Raw genomic sequence first — 18,095 nt, forward strand, 5'->3', positions numbered from 1 at the left:
GAGTAGGGCTGATTTTGGGGCTGAGGGAGAGAAAAGCCAAGGTTCTGGCAACAGCTGATACTGCCCATCCCTTCTGCTGTGCCTTCCTCCTCGCCCGCACTCAGCCTCTTCCTGACATCTAGTGGGAGCAGGGCAACACGGCAAAGGGATCCTTGTCAGCTCCAGGCTCCCGGACACACACCAGCCACAGGTCGGGCACAAGGCTGGGCTGCCAGAGCCACCAAACGGACTGGCACCAGCCACAGCTCACAGCTGGGCTTCATGAGGGGACAGCTGCTTCTGTAGAGCATTGCTGGGGAGGAATTCCAGGTGTAATTCCTCATGGAGGCAGTTATTAATGGGATAGCAGGGACACTGCTCTGAGGGGTGGGATCTGTTTAGGGTTATCTGCCAGCTCAGACCACTTGAGCCCTCTCCCTCTCTGCTGCAGCTGTTCCACGCTCCCAGCAAAGGTCCCTTCTTGTCCTCGGTTTTGGATGGCACCTTTGGGAAGCAGAGGGAAGAGGCGAGATGGGAGCCAGAGACAGGTGAGCACTGTTCCAGTAGGACACCACCTTCCATCCAAGACACTCTCATTTTAGACCCCATGCACATCACCCCTGATTCTCTCATCTCTAATGCCAGCTGCCAAAAGCTAACCTGCTCCCAGCTCCCAGCCCTCTGCCCACGGCTGCAAAGGCAGGACAGGGACAGATGCTGGCCACAGCATTTGGGGACATTGCCTCCAGGGTCATCCCACACTGGTCAGCATCTACTGATCTCCCATCTCATCCTTCCCCACAGCCTTTAGCTGCAATGACAGACAGGAGCTCATCTCTCCTGTCTTGTTTCACACGCGTTCTGTGAGCAAAACCACCTCTTTTCTTCTTGTTGCCATCTGCCCTTGCTGGACTGTGATCACTGTGCCTCCCTTCTGCCTGAAGGCCAGGGTGTCACCTCTCCACGTGTCCCCACATCTCCCTGGGGATGCCCAAGCACTTTTATTAATGAGCAGATAAAAGTTAAAACACCAGCAACAACAACAACAAAGGTCTTTATTTCAATGACCTGAAAGAAAATATAATTCCAAGAGCAATGGTAGTAATAAAACCCAAACTAAACAAAGGTGCTCCAAGCAAACTGGAGCGATTTGCACGGATCCCTTCCCAAAGCAGCCAGGCTGATGTGGCTCTGGTCCCTGGCTCCTCCCCAGTGGGACGTGGTGCAGGGCCACACTTCTCCCTGCATCCCACCCATGCCAACCCCTTGCTGGAGGGACTCACTGGGCCCTCTCAACCCTGAGGAAAGGGCAATTCAGGGGATAGGTGAGTGGCTTGGGGTGGGGATGTCACTGGGTGACCCAGATTGGTCCAGGGGAAAAGAAAGGCACTTCCTGAACTTCAGTGTCATCCTGCCACCTGCCCTAGGACAGCAAAGCCTCTCTTCACCACCTACCCCAGGCCATGCCAATCTGACACCCCAGGGTTATGGCTCCTTGGGAGTCCTGGTGCTCCTGGGCCAACACCACAGTGCAAAGGCAGAGGAGCAAATCCAGCTCTGAGGTGTCCTCAGCTGCCCTGTGCTCGCGGAGGTCCCTGGGGAGAAGCCCTCAGCTCCTGACTGTCACTCCAGGGAGGCATTTTGATGGGAGAGACGGGGACTTCTCACTCCTGGAGACAGAAGGACAGGGGAAGGGGGTGGCCCTGAGCAGGGACCTCTGTGGAGCTATGCCCAGTCTCCCACCCCAGGCTCAGCCCAGCAACACCTGCAGAATGGATCATTGCTCTGATTTTCTCTCCCACACACATCCAACAGCTCTCTTGAGGGGATGTGGTGCCTTTGAGAAATGTAGGGATAAAATTCCAGAAGCAATGTTAATCCAATGACCAAGTGGATGTCACTCCTAGAATTGAATTCAAAGCCACTGAAATTTTGGATGAAAGACAAAAATCCCCAATCTTCAGGATTTCCATGGAGGCCTGGTCTCTCCAGAGTCTTTGCCCTGTGTCTAGAGACAAGCAGCGGCCAAGCACTCGCTCCCCTGACATGTGGCTCAGTCACTGATCCTATCCCCTCCCGGCCTCTCCAGAGATTTGGATCCCTTTGAGTTCACTGTGCTCTTTTGGGGGATCCTGAACTATTCTGGATCCCAAGTGCAAGGGTCCAGCCTCAGCTGAGATCCTGATTTTCTCCTGAGTCAGAAAGTTCATGAGAAACACAGAACAGGGGAAAACTGCATTAGTCAAGGAGCAGAAAGTCTTACAACAAAACTTCCAGACTTAACTCAATCAGCTCCTCCCAGCCCCCAGGTCAGACCCCGTAACCTGAACCCAGTCAGAGTCGGGAACAGCAGCCTTTGGGAAGGGGAAAAAGCACCAAAGCTGACAAAATCCCCTCTCCCACAGCACTTCACAGCATCGGAGTGGCTGGCAGTGTCCTGGGGAAGGGTCTGGCAAGCAAACACAGCACAGCACTGAGCAGAGCAGTGGGAAGGGGATGTCTGGACCTGAGAGCATTCAAAGAGAACCATCTCCTCACCATGTGGCCATGGAGGTGGTTAGGAGCAAGACATGAGTTTCAGACTGTTTAATTTAACCTTCTTGTTCAAACACAAACTAAGTCAAAACTGTAAGCAGCGGCAGAGCCGTCAGCTCCCAATGCTGGGGGAAACCACTGGAACTCCTCTGCTTCCCCAGCACCACCTCTCCCCAGCCTCCAGATCTCCTGTGTGAATCAGGATCACCTACCCAAACCCCTAAGCTGTCCTTCAAAGTGGAAGAACCAAAACTGAGGCAATCCCTGCACTCAGGAGGAGCGATCCTCCCTAAGGAGAATCCTCCTCAGTGCAGAAGCCACTCAGCAAGCGACTTTGGCTTTGGAGACACAAGCCAGCTCTGCATCCCTGTATCCCCTCAGGTGTCACAGTGCAGCAGCAGTGGCACCAGGCAGCTCCCAGAGGTGGTGGCATGGACGGCACCGTGTCGCTGCTGGCGCGGCTGGGCACAGCACACCCAGCTCACGGCTGGGGTCACTTTTTTGGGGATGGGGCGGCTCAAACCACAACACACAGAGGAACCCAGGGTGGAAGAGTGGAGCCCGAGGGAGGGCAGGGCAGGGCAGGGCGGGGTCAGACGCGGCCCCGGGGGCTGTGCTCGGGCAGGAGGTGGCGGGGCGGGGGCTGCTGCAGCAGGGCCGTGAGGATGTGCTGCAGCTGCGACAGGCGGGCGCGCAGAGACGTGCAGGAGAAGAGGTTCAGCTGGTAGGACGGGTCGAGGGGCAGGATGGAGATGAGCCACCAGCACCATGTTGGGCCGTCTGCTGAAGCCTGAGGAGGAGAGAAGGAGAGACCCCCACGTGAGGAGCTGCGAGGTGAGTGCAGGGGTGGTCCCCAGGCAGCATCGCTGATGGCAACAGTTGTTCTTGTAGGACAGCAACGCCAGCCTTGGCTAAGGTACTCATCTGAACAGCCCTTTTGTCATCCAAGCTCAAAACTGCTGGACAAACTAATTTAATTTCCAGACAAGCATTCCCTAGGGAGCCTGCAGATGCAGATGTAGCTAGTAAAAAGTCTATCCTAAAGAGACAATGAAATATCTTGTGCATTTCCTTGTTTAAGCCAGTGTTTTTGTAAACGCAGGCCAAATCCTTCACGGCCAATGTGTTTGGGACATTGGCCATCACTTGAAGAGGTGAGGTGCAGGCCAGGCAGGCACAGCTGTTGGGCACTGCTTTTGTAAAGTGGCTTTTTTATAACCTGAGCCAAACTAAGAGGGAAAAGCCTGATTCAGCTGAAGGAGGATGAAGCATTTCGAAATTCCTGAGCACATCATCAATGTGACTGCTGGCCAGGACAGCCTTAGCCTGGGACAAGCCAGCATGAGAATATTTGTAACGATCCAGAGAGGAAACACTTCCTTAAGGGAGTAAAAATTATATTTTGGGATTTTTTTTTCCCTTCAGAATCTGTATTTATCAGAGCAGTATAATAAGCAAATTGGTTCCTATCCTCTTAGCTCCTCACCTCTGCCCAGCTATAGCTGTCACAAAGGATCACAGTGAGAGAGAAGACTGCAGACTCAACAAGCTGCAGGGTTTGCCTCTTTGCCAATTTGTTTGGTTGCTCTTCCCCAAAGCATTTTCAAACAAACAAAGTTCAGTTTCTCAGTTCTCATTTAGGAAAAGACTCTTGGAAAGATTTTAGAACTCAGTGCTCAGTTTCCAAGAACAGTTTCAAACCATAAAGAAGCATCAAGCAGTTTTACAAGACAAGCCCTACCAACTCTCTGAAAGACAGATGGTGTAACAGGAGTGAAAAACTTGATTTGTTTTGTTTATCCCAGGGGGAAGCCGAATAGGGAAGCAGGGTGGGTAGTGCAGGAACAGCACTGCTTCAGAGGCTCTCTTGGTACTCTGTGTGTTTGGTACTTCCCTTCCCTCTGGGCATTACCTGGATGTCCTCTTCCTTTTCTGGCAGTGGTCCATGCTGCATCAGAATGTGCCTGGAGGTGAGGTCTCCGTGCTCACAGAACCGCTGGGCCAGGCGATAGGTGCTCTCGTGCAGGCACTGCAGCTCCTGCAGCTCCTCCCCGGACACCTGAACAGAGACAAGAGGGACACAGGTGTCCGTGGGGAGGATCTGTCCCACTGCAGCCCCGGATTTGGTCCAGCCCTGCCCTCACCTTCTTGTCCTCCAGGTACTCGATGTCAGCGGTGTGGTAGCCGTCCCTGTGCCCGCGGCTCAGCACCCGGAACCGCTGCCGGCCGATGGTGTCCACCAAGGACCTCCCGTCTGCCAGCACCTCCACCTGGCGGATCTCCAGCATGCAGCCATAGTCAGCAAAGCTGCAGGGACACAGGGACAGAAAACAGGGGCTGAGCTGCTTCTCCTAAAGGTACCACCTCCAAAGCAGGAAAAGGCCCAGGAACAACATGTCGGGGCAGGGGCAAATTCAGAGATTCAGTCAAGTCTCCTCCCAGTGCTCACTAAGAGGGGCTGAAGGTCACAGCCAGAGAACCATTCAGAGACATCCTGAGTCAGAAGCTGTTCCAAGAATTTTGTATTTAACAGCCACCACTGCCTCTGTGCAGCTCCAAGGCCGGCCTCATTCCTTGATCCAATTTCACTCTGCACTGTGGGGAAGGCACCACCTCCCTGCTGATTTTATCTGCGAGACAGCACTGGTAGGAAATCTTTCTGAACCACTTGGTATTTTAGACGTTTGGGGCTGGGGCAGAGAGGGGAAAATCAGCTGGGGCAGGGAGAAGCTTGCCCAGGAGCTCACCTTTTCCCGTTCTCATATATGCACATTCCAAACCTCCTGGCGCCGCTCTCCTGGCACCGCCGGATCATCAGGCGGTACCGAGGCTCGAAGACGTGCAGAGGGCAGGGGATGCCAGGGAAGGCCATCGTGCACACAAAGATGGGGATGTTCTTGGTCAGGCTGAGGGACAGAAGGAGAAACCACTGTGACACCTCTCCAAGCAAATCCCATCCCGATGGCTCTGCATCAGCCGCCTCCCCCAAATCTGTGTGTCCTTAACCACAAGAAGTGATGCTCCAGCACAGAACAACACTGACGTTCCACTTGGCTCACCAAGAGACCAAGGACAGAGTCTGCCCACAAAACAGCTTCTTGCAAAGACAGTCCCTCACCCCCAGGTGCCCCATGGCGCATGTCCACACCCACACAGCACTGCTGCAATGTGGTCCTGGAGTTGAGACAGACATCATTTGAGCAGAACTAAGCCACAGCAATGGTACGGGGTGTGAACAGCCCTCTCAGAGCCCCTTCCAGTCCCCATGTGCACACACACACACAGAGGAGCAGTCCCTGCTTACTTGGAGAGCTCTGCCATCTCCGCCTGGTGCAGCTCCCGGCGCTCAGCCAGCTGTGTGGGGAAGGTGGCCAGCATGATGTCTTGCAGCAGCACTGTGGGGCTGTACCTCCCAGCCTTCAGGTACTGAAAGGAATTAGACCCAAAAACAGGTTGAAGAAGAGCAGGGCTCTGAGGCCCTGCTGGACTCTGAATCACGCTCACTTTTATTGGAACTGAAGGTAATTTTAGACCAGAGAAAGTCAAGGATAAAACCTATCAGGGGATGTTGAGCCATTGAGCAGGATGGGATGTCAGCTCCACTGAGACCTCCAGACAGAGCTCAGAGCCAGGGCCCATCCAACACTGTGTCCTGTCTCTGACAGTGATGCAGTCCTTGTATGACAACCTAATTTCCCTGATGGTCTCATCTGATTAAAGATTAAATCAAATCTACAGGCTAGCAGGTTTTCCATCCATTTCCATTTTTTAAGGTAATTAGCATTTGCTTCTCTCTCCCTCGCTCTCTTCTCCTGTTTACAATCTCACTAAATCACTGTGGCATCTTGTGGAAATGAATCTCTTGGTCTTAATTATCAACTGTCTGGTCATTCCCATGTGAGTGGAGGTGACACCACTGTGCCAGGGAGCTGCTAATGCAAGAGCACCTTCCCACCCCACCCTGGGCACACAGCCAGCTGAGCTGGAGCTGGTTCCCAGCTCTCCCTCGGGCTCCATCTCATGGGACTCGTGCCCTCACCTCTCTCAGGCTCTGTTTGCAGAGGGGGCAGTTGGGCCTGTGGTCCAGGCAGCGCTCCAGGCACTCCTTGCAGAAGGTGTGACCACAGGGCGTCGTCACCGGCTCGAAGAACATCCTGCAAAGGGTGATCAGAGTCAATGGATTGCAGACAGCAACAAAGGCAAAGGAGCACAGATAAGTCTGGCAGAGAGAGACTTTAATTAGCCCTTTAATTAGAAAGTCTGGGCTCAGACTGCTGGGCTTGCACAATGATGAGAACTGTTCCAGGCCTGAACTCTGCTCCCCCTTGCTGCAGGGTCTCCATGGAGTCCCAGCAGACCCCATCAGTACAGACACAGCCCCCTTGGTCCTGCCAGGGCTGTGGTTCCCCAGACACCCACAGTGGTATGTAATCCAAAGGGCAGTGACAGGAAAGTTCCTCCTTCTTCCCTGCTCCAGGAGCAGAGCCAGCAGCAAGCACCCAAGCTGCTCACAGGTAGCTCCAGGATCCGAAATTAAATTAAGGTCTCAAAAAGCCCTGACTCCTCCTAAACACTTTTCTTCTTTCAGAAGAGACCCAAATTCACATAATTCAGATCATCAGATGCAGCCTCAGTCTCTCTCCCCCCTGCACAGACCTGGAAAAAGCTGCCATGCAGGACCTTGACCGACTTGCACGTCTGGCAGTGCAACACCCACCCAGCTCTCTGCCAGCAGCAGCTTGCGCAACTGCTCCACGTCCTGGGACACACCAGGAATAACAGCCTGGTTTCAGCATGCCCTGTGGCAGTGCAACACCAGTCCCTGCCCAGCCCTGAGCCAGCAGACAAACACGGACTCTGCCTTCCTCCCTTTTCCACCTGCACCAGGCAAAGAGCTCAGAAACGCTCCCTTCTGGCTCTGCAACATCCCCATCACGGAGGGAATTTCCCTGGGCAACACCTTCCTGTCCCAGCCTGTAGGTACAAAGGGCAACCACTGCTTTTGGTCTTTGACCCCACTGAACATCCCCACCTCCCCACCTCCATGTGGGATGTCCCACATGCCCTCGGGGACACTGGGGACAGCCCCAGTGATGCTGCACCCTGAGACAGGGTGATCTGAGCTCCTGCAGCCTGGCAGGGTGTCCCGTGGCCTTGCCTTCCCCTCTTATCTGTACCAAAACCTACATCTCAGCAATTGTCAGGACTGAGCTTGTATTAAGATGTGAAGAAAGATGCACACCAGTAAAGAAAACCCAGCAGGTGCTGGCTCTTCATCCTAAAAGCTCTCCTGCTGGAGAACTCACCGTATGCAGAGGGAACACTCCAAGTCAGATATGCTCAGTGACTCCCTGAGGCATGGCTGGGTACACTTTGCTGCTGCTGTTTCCTCCTCTTTATCTAGTGGCAAAAGAGAAGACAACCACCCGTTTCAGTATAGAAAATTTATCTTTGCTTTCTGACCTCATTCTGAGGCATACTGCCCCACAAAGTGCTTTCGAAGTGTCAAAGAAAAACAAAGCCAGTAAGAAATGCAACATAAACCCCTCTATTAACCCATCTGTTCATCCATGTGAACATGTGTGTCATGTGGGTCTCATGGTGCTTGGTAGAGGAAGGTGGTACCTCCTTCTTTTGCAGGGAGGGAAACTGAGGCATTGGGCAGCAAAGTGGCCCATAAAGCCCCAGGATGGAAGTCTCTGGTGACATACCACAAGCCATCACTGCTTTGTGCAAACCCAGGTATGTGGCAGCCACCTCGCTGGACACTGATGTCAAGTTAATGCTGATGGAGGTGCTGCTTCCTCAGGTGATGGCACATATGGGTCCCGTCCCCTACACAGAAACTTAATCTAAACCAAAACCCATCTAAACCCATGGGCACCAAAGAAAGCTTCTCCCTCACTCCACACACAGAACAAGTGATGACTGGTTTCCACAAGACCTTGTCACCAAGCAGAAGCCAAACATTCATCTGCTCACACAGGAAGATCAGGTGGATCCTCCTCACGTGCATGAGAAGCAGTGAAAGTCCTGGCCAGAGCTGCCCCTGGGATATTTGTTTGCTGAGCTAGACACAGTGCAAACACCAAGTTTTCAGTGCCAAAATGGATTTCAAACAAGTACTTTTTATGACACAACACTGTGGTACCTTTGATAACACTCACCCAACAACCACCGGCCCTGACTCTCTGCCGACGTCTCCAGTCCTTGCCATCGTCCTGGCCGGGACAGGGTGGCTGTGTCTTGGCTGTGCTCTGACCCAGCATCCCCTCGGCCATCTGACAGCTCTCCCTCCTCATCCTAGGCACAGCAAGATGAAATTGAGCCCAAACCCTCTTCTCCCTCTGAATGCACAGTCCCATCTGTCCCACCAAGCCCGATGGCACCAGGAGTTTCCTGGCGTGTTGCTGCACATTAACAGCTTGTATCTGCAGGACAGCAGGAGAGTGACATTGCTGCCCATCACATGGTTAAAACATGGGTTCACTCTGTCCAGACCTACCAACTGCTATCTGAGTGTATCTGAGCCCATTTTCTGAATTCCCTCTTCTCTCCAAACCTTCTAGGTTTGTTTATAGAAGGTAAAGAGGAAAATACAAGCTTCCCTTAACAGCTGCTAAGGGTCTGAACTATCCTCAAATGCGGTTTTTAGATGAAAAAAAATTTAAACTCACATTTCATTTTTTTTCCCCTGAATGAACTGAGATGAACAGAAAGTCTCCTCTGTCTCCTGAGTCCCCACAGCATCAGCCCTGATGGTACCTGCTCTCCCACCCTCCACTACCTGCAGATTCTCATCCCAGCACACAAGGTAAGCACGGTAACAAGGTAACATGCCCTGCACAACCTCCCATTATCACACCTCCTTTCCTGTCACCGGGCAACTGCGATGTCCCAGAGGGACATTGTCTCCTTGCAGACTCAGGTATTGCAGGCTCTTACCTGAGCTTGTGTGGAAGATGGGAGTGCCAGGCTCCCTCCATTGACCTGGGAACCAGCTGAGCTCAGGGGAGCATCACTCAGGTGTGCAGCTGTGCGTGGCTGAGGAGCATCAGCTTCCTTGATGATCTGCAAGGACAAAGCAAGGGTTAGGGGATGCTAGTAGGAAAAAGCAAGGAGGTGGGGAGGGCTGCCAGGCTCCCTCCCTCTTTCCCCAAAGCACCCTTCTGCCCACTGCAGGAGCTATCTGTGCTGGCTGAGCACTGTGCTGAGTCCTTCAGAGGACAAGGACATCTCCCTGTACAATGTGAAAGCACAAGAGCATGGCAGAGCCCACACACCTTCTCCATCTCTCTTCGAGCTGGCTGGAAATGGGGACTGAGTGTCAGGCAGTGCTCCCACGCCAGCAGGGCTTCATCTCTCTGCCCCATCTCCAGGAGCACCTTCCCTTTCCTGAAGAAGGCCTGCAGAGCAGAAAAAACATGTGGTGACTATGAGACAGTGACCAGCTGAGCATGTGCCCCCTTAGCTCCTGTGCCAGCCCCAGGGGAATGTCCCTTTGCCTCCTGCCTGCTCCCATCCCAAGCCAAAGCACACAGACATGTCACTGCTCTCCGGATTAGATCTGCCTAAAAAAACCCAGGACTCCCCAAAGTGCAGCAGTTGCAAAAGCCAAACCCAAGGAGAGTTGGAGAAGGACTGAAGGATGGACATGGTGCCAGACCTCTCCTGTGAGAGCAACACAGCACCTGCCACTTTCATCAGCAACCCAATGGGTCTGTCAAGTGCATTTCTGAGCAGGATGAATCCAGTGGAGCATTGAGGAGAAGGGGAAACTGCTCCTGTGCAGTAAGATTTGGCTCCAGTCGCTGTGGCCTCCACTCACCTCGTGTTGTCCAGGCTCAGCCTTGCACACAGCATCCAGGTCCTCCAGTGCCTGTGGATACTGCCCCAGTGCCACCAGGGCCTCTGCCCGGCACAGCCGCAGCGAGCTGCTCTCCAGGGCTGCAGAGAGAAAGGTGGTCACTGGTGAGATGGGCTGCTGAGGCACTGGGGCTGCAGGAGGCTGGGGAGAGGCCACCACAGTGGGGCAGTCCCTGTGCCACTGCCTCACGCTGAGCACAACCTGGTCCTGCACTGCTCTTCATCAGGGGACACTGGCTTTGTAAGCCTCTGCAAGGGAGTTAATTCCCCTAAATACACGGTTTTAAATTGAGGCTCTTCCCTTTGTTTTTTACCCTCAGCTAAGAGGACCCACCATTGCCTCAGGACTCAGCCACGCTGGGATCTGGGCTTTCATCCATCTTTTTGGGATGCAGCACAAAAGCTCTACCACACATGCAGTCTTTACAGGGCTGTGGCCATGGCAGGCCCTGTGATGTGACTCACCCAGCAGAGTCACAACAACACCTTACCAAACAGGACTGCAGTGCCCAATGCCTGAATTTCCAGACCAAACTGGCTGTCACTGCTCTCCTGGGGCAGATGAAAAGCCAAGGGGGATGTAAGAATCTGCCTGCACCCCATGACTTGGGGTTTCCAAGTATGAGAAAAGGCTGAGATTTCCCAAAACTGAGGAAGAGAACTGAGGATCCAGTTCCTCATCAGGAAGATGTCACTGATGGGATATTAGGGTGCTGAGAAGGCACAGATCCCACAGATATTGCTAGTCATAACACCAAGCATTACATACTCCTGCCTTTTCCTAAAAAAATAGCAGTGAAATCCTCTTCTTTCCCACCTGAGAAAACCACATAAAGACCTTGTTTCCTATCAGCACTGCCTGTAGCAGAATTGGGTTGGGGGATGCCAGGGAGAGCGAGGAAGCAGCACCCTAAGAGCTCACACTCATGGAGTAACCAGGTGTGGTAATGTTTGTGGGTTTGAAATGCAGAGATGCCCAGACCCACCCCGTTATATCACAGCTCATGGAGGTGACCTACATCCAGTGCAGTGCTGGTGTTCCAGCTCAGGTAACAGATCTGTCATCCAGCCCTGCATTCCCCCAGCTCTGAGCATCAGCTCAAAGCTGCTGAGGGTTGGGGACTTGTTGCTCCCTGGTCCATGTGAGGAGACCTCCAGTGTCATGCAGGTCCCCCCACTGGCTCCCAGCTCCCTGTGGGACGATGGTAGGTCCAGCACAGGTAACATGTGGTGGCCCTGCAGGATGCTGGCACTGAGGCCAGACTTGTTATCATAAACTAGACACCCTCTGCAGGCATTGCTGCTGCATCTACTGTGGCAAATGTGGTGTGGGCAACATCATCTTGCTGAAGGGCCAGGAGGCTCTCTCAGGGGCAAGCTGGGTCCATGAGCCTGCCTGGCAGCTGATGAGCAATCATCAGGAAACATCACAGTTGATGATGTCTCTCCTGCACTTCCAAACCCTGCAGCATTTCCTCCTGGCCCGGGTCAAACACGGTGCTGATGCAGCTCTGCCAGCAAATTGCAGGTCAGGACTGGCAGCTCCACGACAGCAGGGTGCAGGAAGCATCTGCCTCATTCCCTGTCTGCCTCTGCTGTCACTCTGCCCAGGCACACACTTCTTATCACAGAGGAGGAAACTCTGCCATGGCTATGGCCTCCTTGTCCTGTGCCCAGCGCAGAGCACAGTGAGACTTTGCTCCCTGCCTGGTGTCACCCTAACCCAGAGAGCAGCAGAGCCAGGCACAGCCACTCCTGCACCAAAAGCTGCATTGGCCATGCTGAGCTGTGCATCAGAGCAGCACCTGGGAGCTGGTTTTCCTTTATAATATCAGCCACTATTAGGGCTCAAGTCAGGAAACGTGGGAATTTGCTGCTCAGTATTCTGTCCCACAAGCACCCATCCAGAGGTGAAAAATCCCAGCCCCTAACAACAAGCAGGGCTGAAAAAAATAGGTACAAAGTCTATAGGTTTATTTTCCATGTGGGCAAACCCATTCAAACATTTGCACAGCCCAGCAATAAAGTGACTGATTTGGCCAAAAAAACTTCACACCAGATGTGTAAAACGGGGCAGTGAATTCTGCATTTCTCTGCTGCTGCAGCTATTTTTGATCTATGATATCATTACACACCAGGGCCATCAGCCAGCTGGCAGCCTGAGAGAATCACCAGCTCCACGCTCCAGGCATGTCAGAAGCCTCCTGTGCTACACATTACAGTGCATTTTTCTGTTGTTCACTCAGAAAGAATGAAGATAAAAAGTTGACAGTTTATTTCCACCCAAAGCTGCTCGACAGGCTGGGCTGAGCAGGGCACTTGCAAACTGCCCTACCACACTGCACTGCACCACAAATAAAACATCCCCATGGGTCAAACATTTATCAGTGGTTCTGTTTCAAAGTGAAAGGCAGCCCGTAAAAAACTGTGCAGCTGAACGCTGGCTGCGGGACTTGGAAAACACATCCTGAAAGCACCACCCACGTGGCTGAGCCTGGCAGCCCCAGCAAGCACAGGTTCACTGGAGCACAGGCTGTGACTGCAATTTCCTCGCTGCCCTCAGCCAGACTTTCCTGTCTTTCGGGGAACAGAATGTGCAAGGAAGAGTGAGGACAGAGTTTGCAATGTTTCCTCTTTAAACTAACAAAGGATTTCTAAGGAAATGTGTGATTGTACACCCCAATCAGGCAAAATGAGGACTAGAGAAGTGTGCGTGTGCCTTTACTCTGAAGGAGGGTGCAGGGAGAGACGGATGCCTCTGGAGGTTGCATAAAAGGACTTGTTTTCTGCTGCCAACACCAGGATCGACCGGTCCGCTCAGCCCTTCGTTTCCAGGCTTACCCTGAACCTCTGGCACTTGTCTAGCAGCAGGAGATGAATAAGAGCCTGCGCTGCTGGAGGAGAGCTCAGCGCTGTCATAGAAACGCCGCGGAGAAAGGAAATTCTGCCTCCGTCGCCCCAACCCCCTGCTCCAGACACATTGTATAACCCCTTTTATTTAAGTATTACTTTCCAAGAAATCCACTTACAGCCACACATTAAAGCAGATCAAACCCCACCTCCCGGGCCCGATCCTGGCCCCGCAGGCAAATGTCTGGCCAGAGCCGGCTGCAGAAAGAAGGCGCCGGGCCGGGCGCTGACCTGCACCATGGTGCTGGCACAGGAGCTCCGCCAAGGCTGTGTCCTCGCCAGGCTCCGGGGCAGAGGACGTGTCCATCCCCGACTGGACAAGTCCCAGGCACTTTACATAATGGCCACCCCCTGGGCAGAGCTCTTCCTCTGACCCTGAAACACTGCCGGGCTGCGAGATGTCAGCGTCTGCGGCTCGTCCCTGCCCAGGAGCACGTGGCCGATGGGACACGGCCCCGGCCGGGGATGAGCGGCGCGGTTTGCCCACCGCTCCCAGCACCTCGGGACAGCCGCGGATATGGAAAAAAATCCCCAGCAGCTGCGTTCCCCCTTCCCATCCCCACCATCCCTGCCTTACAACACTTCCAGCTTCCCACGTCTCCCAGCTTGGAGCGGGCTTGGAGCGCACTGAGCTGCAGGGACACAGTGACCTACATTGCTATCCACACCGATACTCACCTGCTGCAGCAGCCCAGCCCGTGCATCATCCCTGGTCTCTCGGGCTGCTGTGCTGGCCCCTCGCACCCCGCGCCCCACCATCCGCACTCCCAGCCCCCCGAGCCCGGTGGTCCTTACCCAGCTCGACCCCTCTCTGCGCCATCCTCAGCGCCTCCCGCGCGTCCCCGCGGGCGAGGCGGTGGCGGACGCGCTCCGCCAGCCCGGCCAGGCGCCGCTCCCGCGGCACGCATCGCTCCAGGATCCCGCACAGCACCACGCTGCATCTCGCCGCCTCGATGCCCAGCAGCTCCAGCCGCTCCTGGCACAGCGGGCAGCGGGACGGCCCGGCCCCGCCGAGGCACGGCTTACAGAAGGAGTGACCGCAGGACGCGGTCACCGGCTCCCAGAGCAGCAGGCGGCAGCAGGGGCAGCGCAGCAGCTCCGGCCCCAGGGGCTGCCCGGAAAGGCTCTCCCCGGCCGATGGGGAGCTGGGGCTGGAGGGGCCGCTCATGGCGGCAGTCGGGGGAGCTGTCCCTAAAGCCGGCGGCGCCCGCTCGCCCCGGCCGCCGCCGTGCCCCCGCGCATCGCCCCGCTCCGCCCCGCGCCGCTCCCGGCCCGGCGCAGGCTGCGGCTGCCGGCCCGGCCCGCCCCGGCCCGCCGGAGGGACCCCGGGCAGGCGCCGGTGGCGGGTGGCCCGGGCCGCCATTGGCCGCCGCCGCCCGCCCCGCCCCGGCCGCGTTTCGTAACGGAGCCCGCCGAGCCGGGGGCGCCGCGCCGGGCCGGGGCCGGGGCCGCTGTGTGCGAGTGGTGCGACCCCCGAGCCGGGAGTGCTGGGGGCTCCGCCGCCGATCCCCCCGCAGCCGGGGTGCTGGAGTGCTGGGGGCTCCGGAGCAGCCGGGACAAGGGGATGTTGGGGGCTCCGGAGCAGCCGGAGTGCGGGGATGTTGGGGGGCTACGGGGCAGCCGGGACAAGGGGATGTTTGGGGGCTCCGGAGCAGCCGGGGTGCGGGGATATTTGGGGGCTCCGGAGCAGCCGGGATGCGGGGATGTTGGGGGGCTCCGGAGCAGCCGGAGTGCGGGGATATTTGGGGGCTCCGGAGCAGCCGGGGTGCGGGGATATTTGGGGGCTCCGGAGCAGCCGGGATGCGGGAATGTTGGGGGGCTCCGCAGCAGCCGGGGTGCGGGGTACGAGCCGGACACCGGGTCTGAAACCGTGCACCGGGCAGAGAAGAGCTCCGCACCAGATGGGCACGGGGTCCCAGAGGGTCTGAGGCACCCTGAAGCAGGACCAAGATGCAGAGTGCTGGGGGTGTTTTGGGGTGCCCCAGAGTGGGGCCCGGGCAATTTGGAGCCACCCAGGGTGTGGGGTGCCTGGGGTATCTGGGGTGCTGGTGAAGCAGGGCTGGGGCACAAGTCCTGGGCAACACAGGATGCTCTGTGATGGGGACAGGAGGGTGGGATGCTCCAGAGTGGCTGGCGCAGGATACCTGGGGTCCCTCAGCTGTCTGAAGCTCTCCAGAGTGGGAGTGAGGTGCTGGCTGTTGGCAGTGCTCCAGAGCAGGGCAGGCTGGTGAGGCTGGGTTGCACCAGATGCCTCTTTGCATTACTCTCCATGGAAACCCATCATGTTTGGGGGCAAAGGGGCACTCCTCCAACATACACTGCATCACCCTCAGACGTCCTACTCAGCCAGAACTGAATGAATTCAGACCTTGTATGTGGACAATCCCCTTCCCATTCACAGACCCCCAGGATGGGTTTGGTATCACAAGGGAGATGTGTCCCCTTACCACACAGTCATACAGCAAAAAGCAGCTCTTGCACAGCAGGTGCTGAGAAAAACAGCTGAAATCTGGGAGCTCTGGAGCTCAGTAGATCAGAATTTATATAAGGATGAAGCACGTTTCCCAAGGACTTCTTTGCATGTCCCCAAAAACAGTCAAACCCATGCACACACTGGCAGGGCTACTCAGGGAGAGAGATCACGAGTGGGACATCAGTGCTGGTGAAACCCGTGCCCCGCTGAGGGAGTGGCTGGTGGAGGTTTGGGCTGTGGAGCAGGTTTTGTTTCCAAATCTATTGCGATTACATTTAACAGCTCATGAGTGGTTTTAAAAAGCTTAACAACTAAGCATTTTATATGGGCTTGATAGGCTTTATTGCTTTCTCCGTTATCTTTTTAAGTGATCCCTCCAGACTGGAGAAATCTCAGGTGACATTTGGTAACACTGCCCTGAAAAGCTGAGCATGGCAGTAGGGACAGTGGTCACCCTGGGAGCATTGGAGTCTGTCTGGGACTCTGCCCAGTCCATTTTCCATGTCCCCATCTGCAGGGTCAGCTTTTAGTTCCACCCTTCTCCCCCTCCTTCCTCAGAGGACCTTGCACATCCCTTCCCCCAGCAGTTCTCCCATGGTGGGCATTTCTCAGGTGGACAAAGCTCATTCACCCCGGACACTCTCCTTTTCATGTTTTAGTTCTCACCATGGTTTTTTCCCATCAAAACCTGGCTATTGAGTAAAAAAAAAATATTGCCACCAGGTAAACCTCACCAGTTTTGCCCCCAGTTTACCTCTCAAGAAGGGCACGTTCCTGGCTCGTGAGCCGTGAAATGAGGGTGATTTTAGCTACCACAGCCAACATTGCAGCAAAGCGTACAATAACCTGTTTGTGTGGCTCAGCCTGGGAGCAGCGGCTCTTTGCCAGGGGCAGCTGCTGTCAGACGAGGAGCACAGCATCTTTCATCTCCCCAGCCAGTTCCTCTGGGAGACACCGGGCTGTTCGCCCTGGGACCTGCCTCGTTCTTTCCCTCACCTCCTGATTCACTCCACAAACATGTGTGGGCTGTCCAGTGCCTCACAAGCAGAGCAGGCACGCTGCTGCCTTTGCATAATACAGTTTAAAATCAATCAACCACGACACACGAGGCCATCACAAACCAGGCTTCATTAGCACCAGTGTGCAAGAACATTTTGTTTTCTTCAATCCGTCCAGAGCTGAGCTGGTTCAGAACTCCGAATGCTTTCTCTTGTCACTGCCCTGTTTGTGCTGACTCAGTACATAACTGCAAAAGAAAAAAAAAAAAAAAAGCTTTAAATGCTTAATGCTAACCATTCTTCTAGCCAGATGAGAACTTCACGTGTTGCATAACAGAGGACAGATCAGACTGTGTTTAGAAACTATTTGCAAAGCACAACAGGATTTTTTTTTTCCTACTTTAGAGGTGGGAAATATCCCAGGGTCAGTGCAGGGTGAGGAGTTCCAGGTGTTGCTGCAGCTTCTCCTTTGGCTCCCAGCCACACGTCCACTTGTGCTTCGGCTCTAGCACAGCCTCATTAATGTGGTCCAGACTGCTGAGCCCAGCATGGGGATCAGGGATTTCACACCAGCCCTGTTTGCTCATTTTTAGTGCATAAATATTTGTTGCAAGCACTGACACTTGTTTTTGACACGCTAGGGTTTAAGGAGTGGCTCTGAGCAGCTTCCCAGCGTTGCCTTTTTTTTGTTCAGAGAGGAGCCCTGCGTGCACCTTAGGGTGTCTTCAAAGGCACCACAAGCGCTCGTAAACAGGAACATGCACCCTGAATGTCATGACCCCTTTTCCACAGTGCTATCCCTCCTCTACCCACCAGCTTCCTCCAGCACCATCAGACCTGAAAGTCCTGTTGCACAGAGGTGAAACAAGTTCTCCCATTTCTAAACCTGCAGAAGGAGGAAAGTGTCAGAATCCCCGCCGAGGAGGGGGGAGTGCTGCTATCAGCAAGGGCCACCCTGGGCTCACAGTGGCATGTCCAAGTGCCAGGCAGCCTGCTGGGTGATCAGGCAAAGAGCCTCAGCACTGTGCAGACACACTTGTGCCCCAGCAGTGCTGCACCTGGATCCTGGCTGCCTGCAAGCCTTGAGAGTTGGCCTAAGGAATTACTTTTACACCTCAGTACATGCATATAACATGCAGGGAGTTATTTGCATTATCCCCCCTTCCTCCTCCCACCTAAGCCTGTCAACAAACACATCAGCTTCCTGGAATTTTTTTTCTTTTTTTCTTTACATCATAGTATTTCTAAATCCAGGATGTTATTCAACCACAGGTTTTCCCATTTGCCACATGTGGTTCAAAGCCTTTCCCGGGAACTGGAACAAAAGGAAGTAG

General features: G+C 54.7%; 1 protein-coding gene across 1 annotated transcript; it reads right to left on the reverse strand.

Annotated features, from left to right (window-relative positions):
* Positions 1–1,013: 1,013 nt before the first annotated feature.
* Positions 1,014–14,668, reverse strand: LOC136367513 (LON peptidase N-terminal domain and RING finger protein 1-like). The gene is given in 14 exon segments (XM_066329208.1): positions 1,014–3,304; positions 4,427–4,573; positions 4,659–4,821; positions 5,262–5,420; positions 5,819–5,940; positions 6,554–6,668; positions 7,821–7,914; positions 8,682–8,817; positions 9,460–9,585; positions 9,798–9,920; positions 10,343–10,461; positions 14,086–14,548; positions 14,550–14,638; positions 14,641–14,668. Coding segments are annotated over 14 exon segments (2,067 nt in total). The 5' UTR covers positions 14,654–14,668; the 3' UTR covers positions 1,014–3,106.
* Positions 14,669–18,095: the final 3,427 nt, after the last annotated feature.

The sequence above is a fragment of the Sylvia atricapilla genome, chromosome 14 (assembly GCF_009819655.1).
Source record: "Sylvia atricapilla isolate bSylAtr1 chromosome 14, bSylAtr1.pri, whole genome shotgun sequence".
Classification (NCBI taxonomy): Eukaryota; Metazoa; Chordata; class Aves; order Passeriformes; family Sylviidae; genus Sylvia; species Sylvia atricapilla.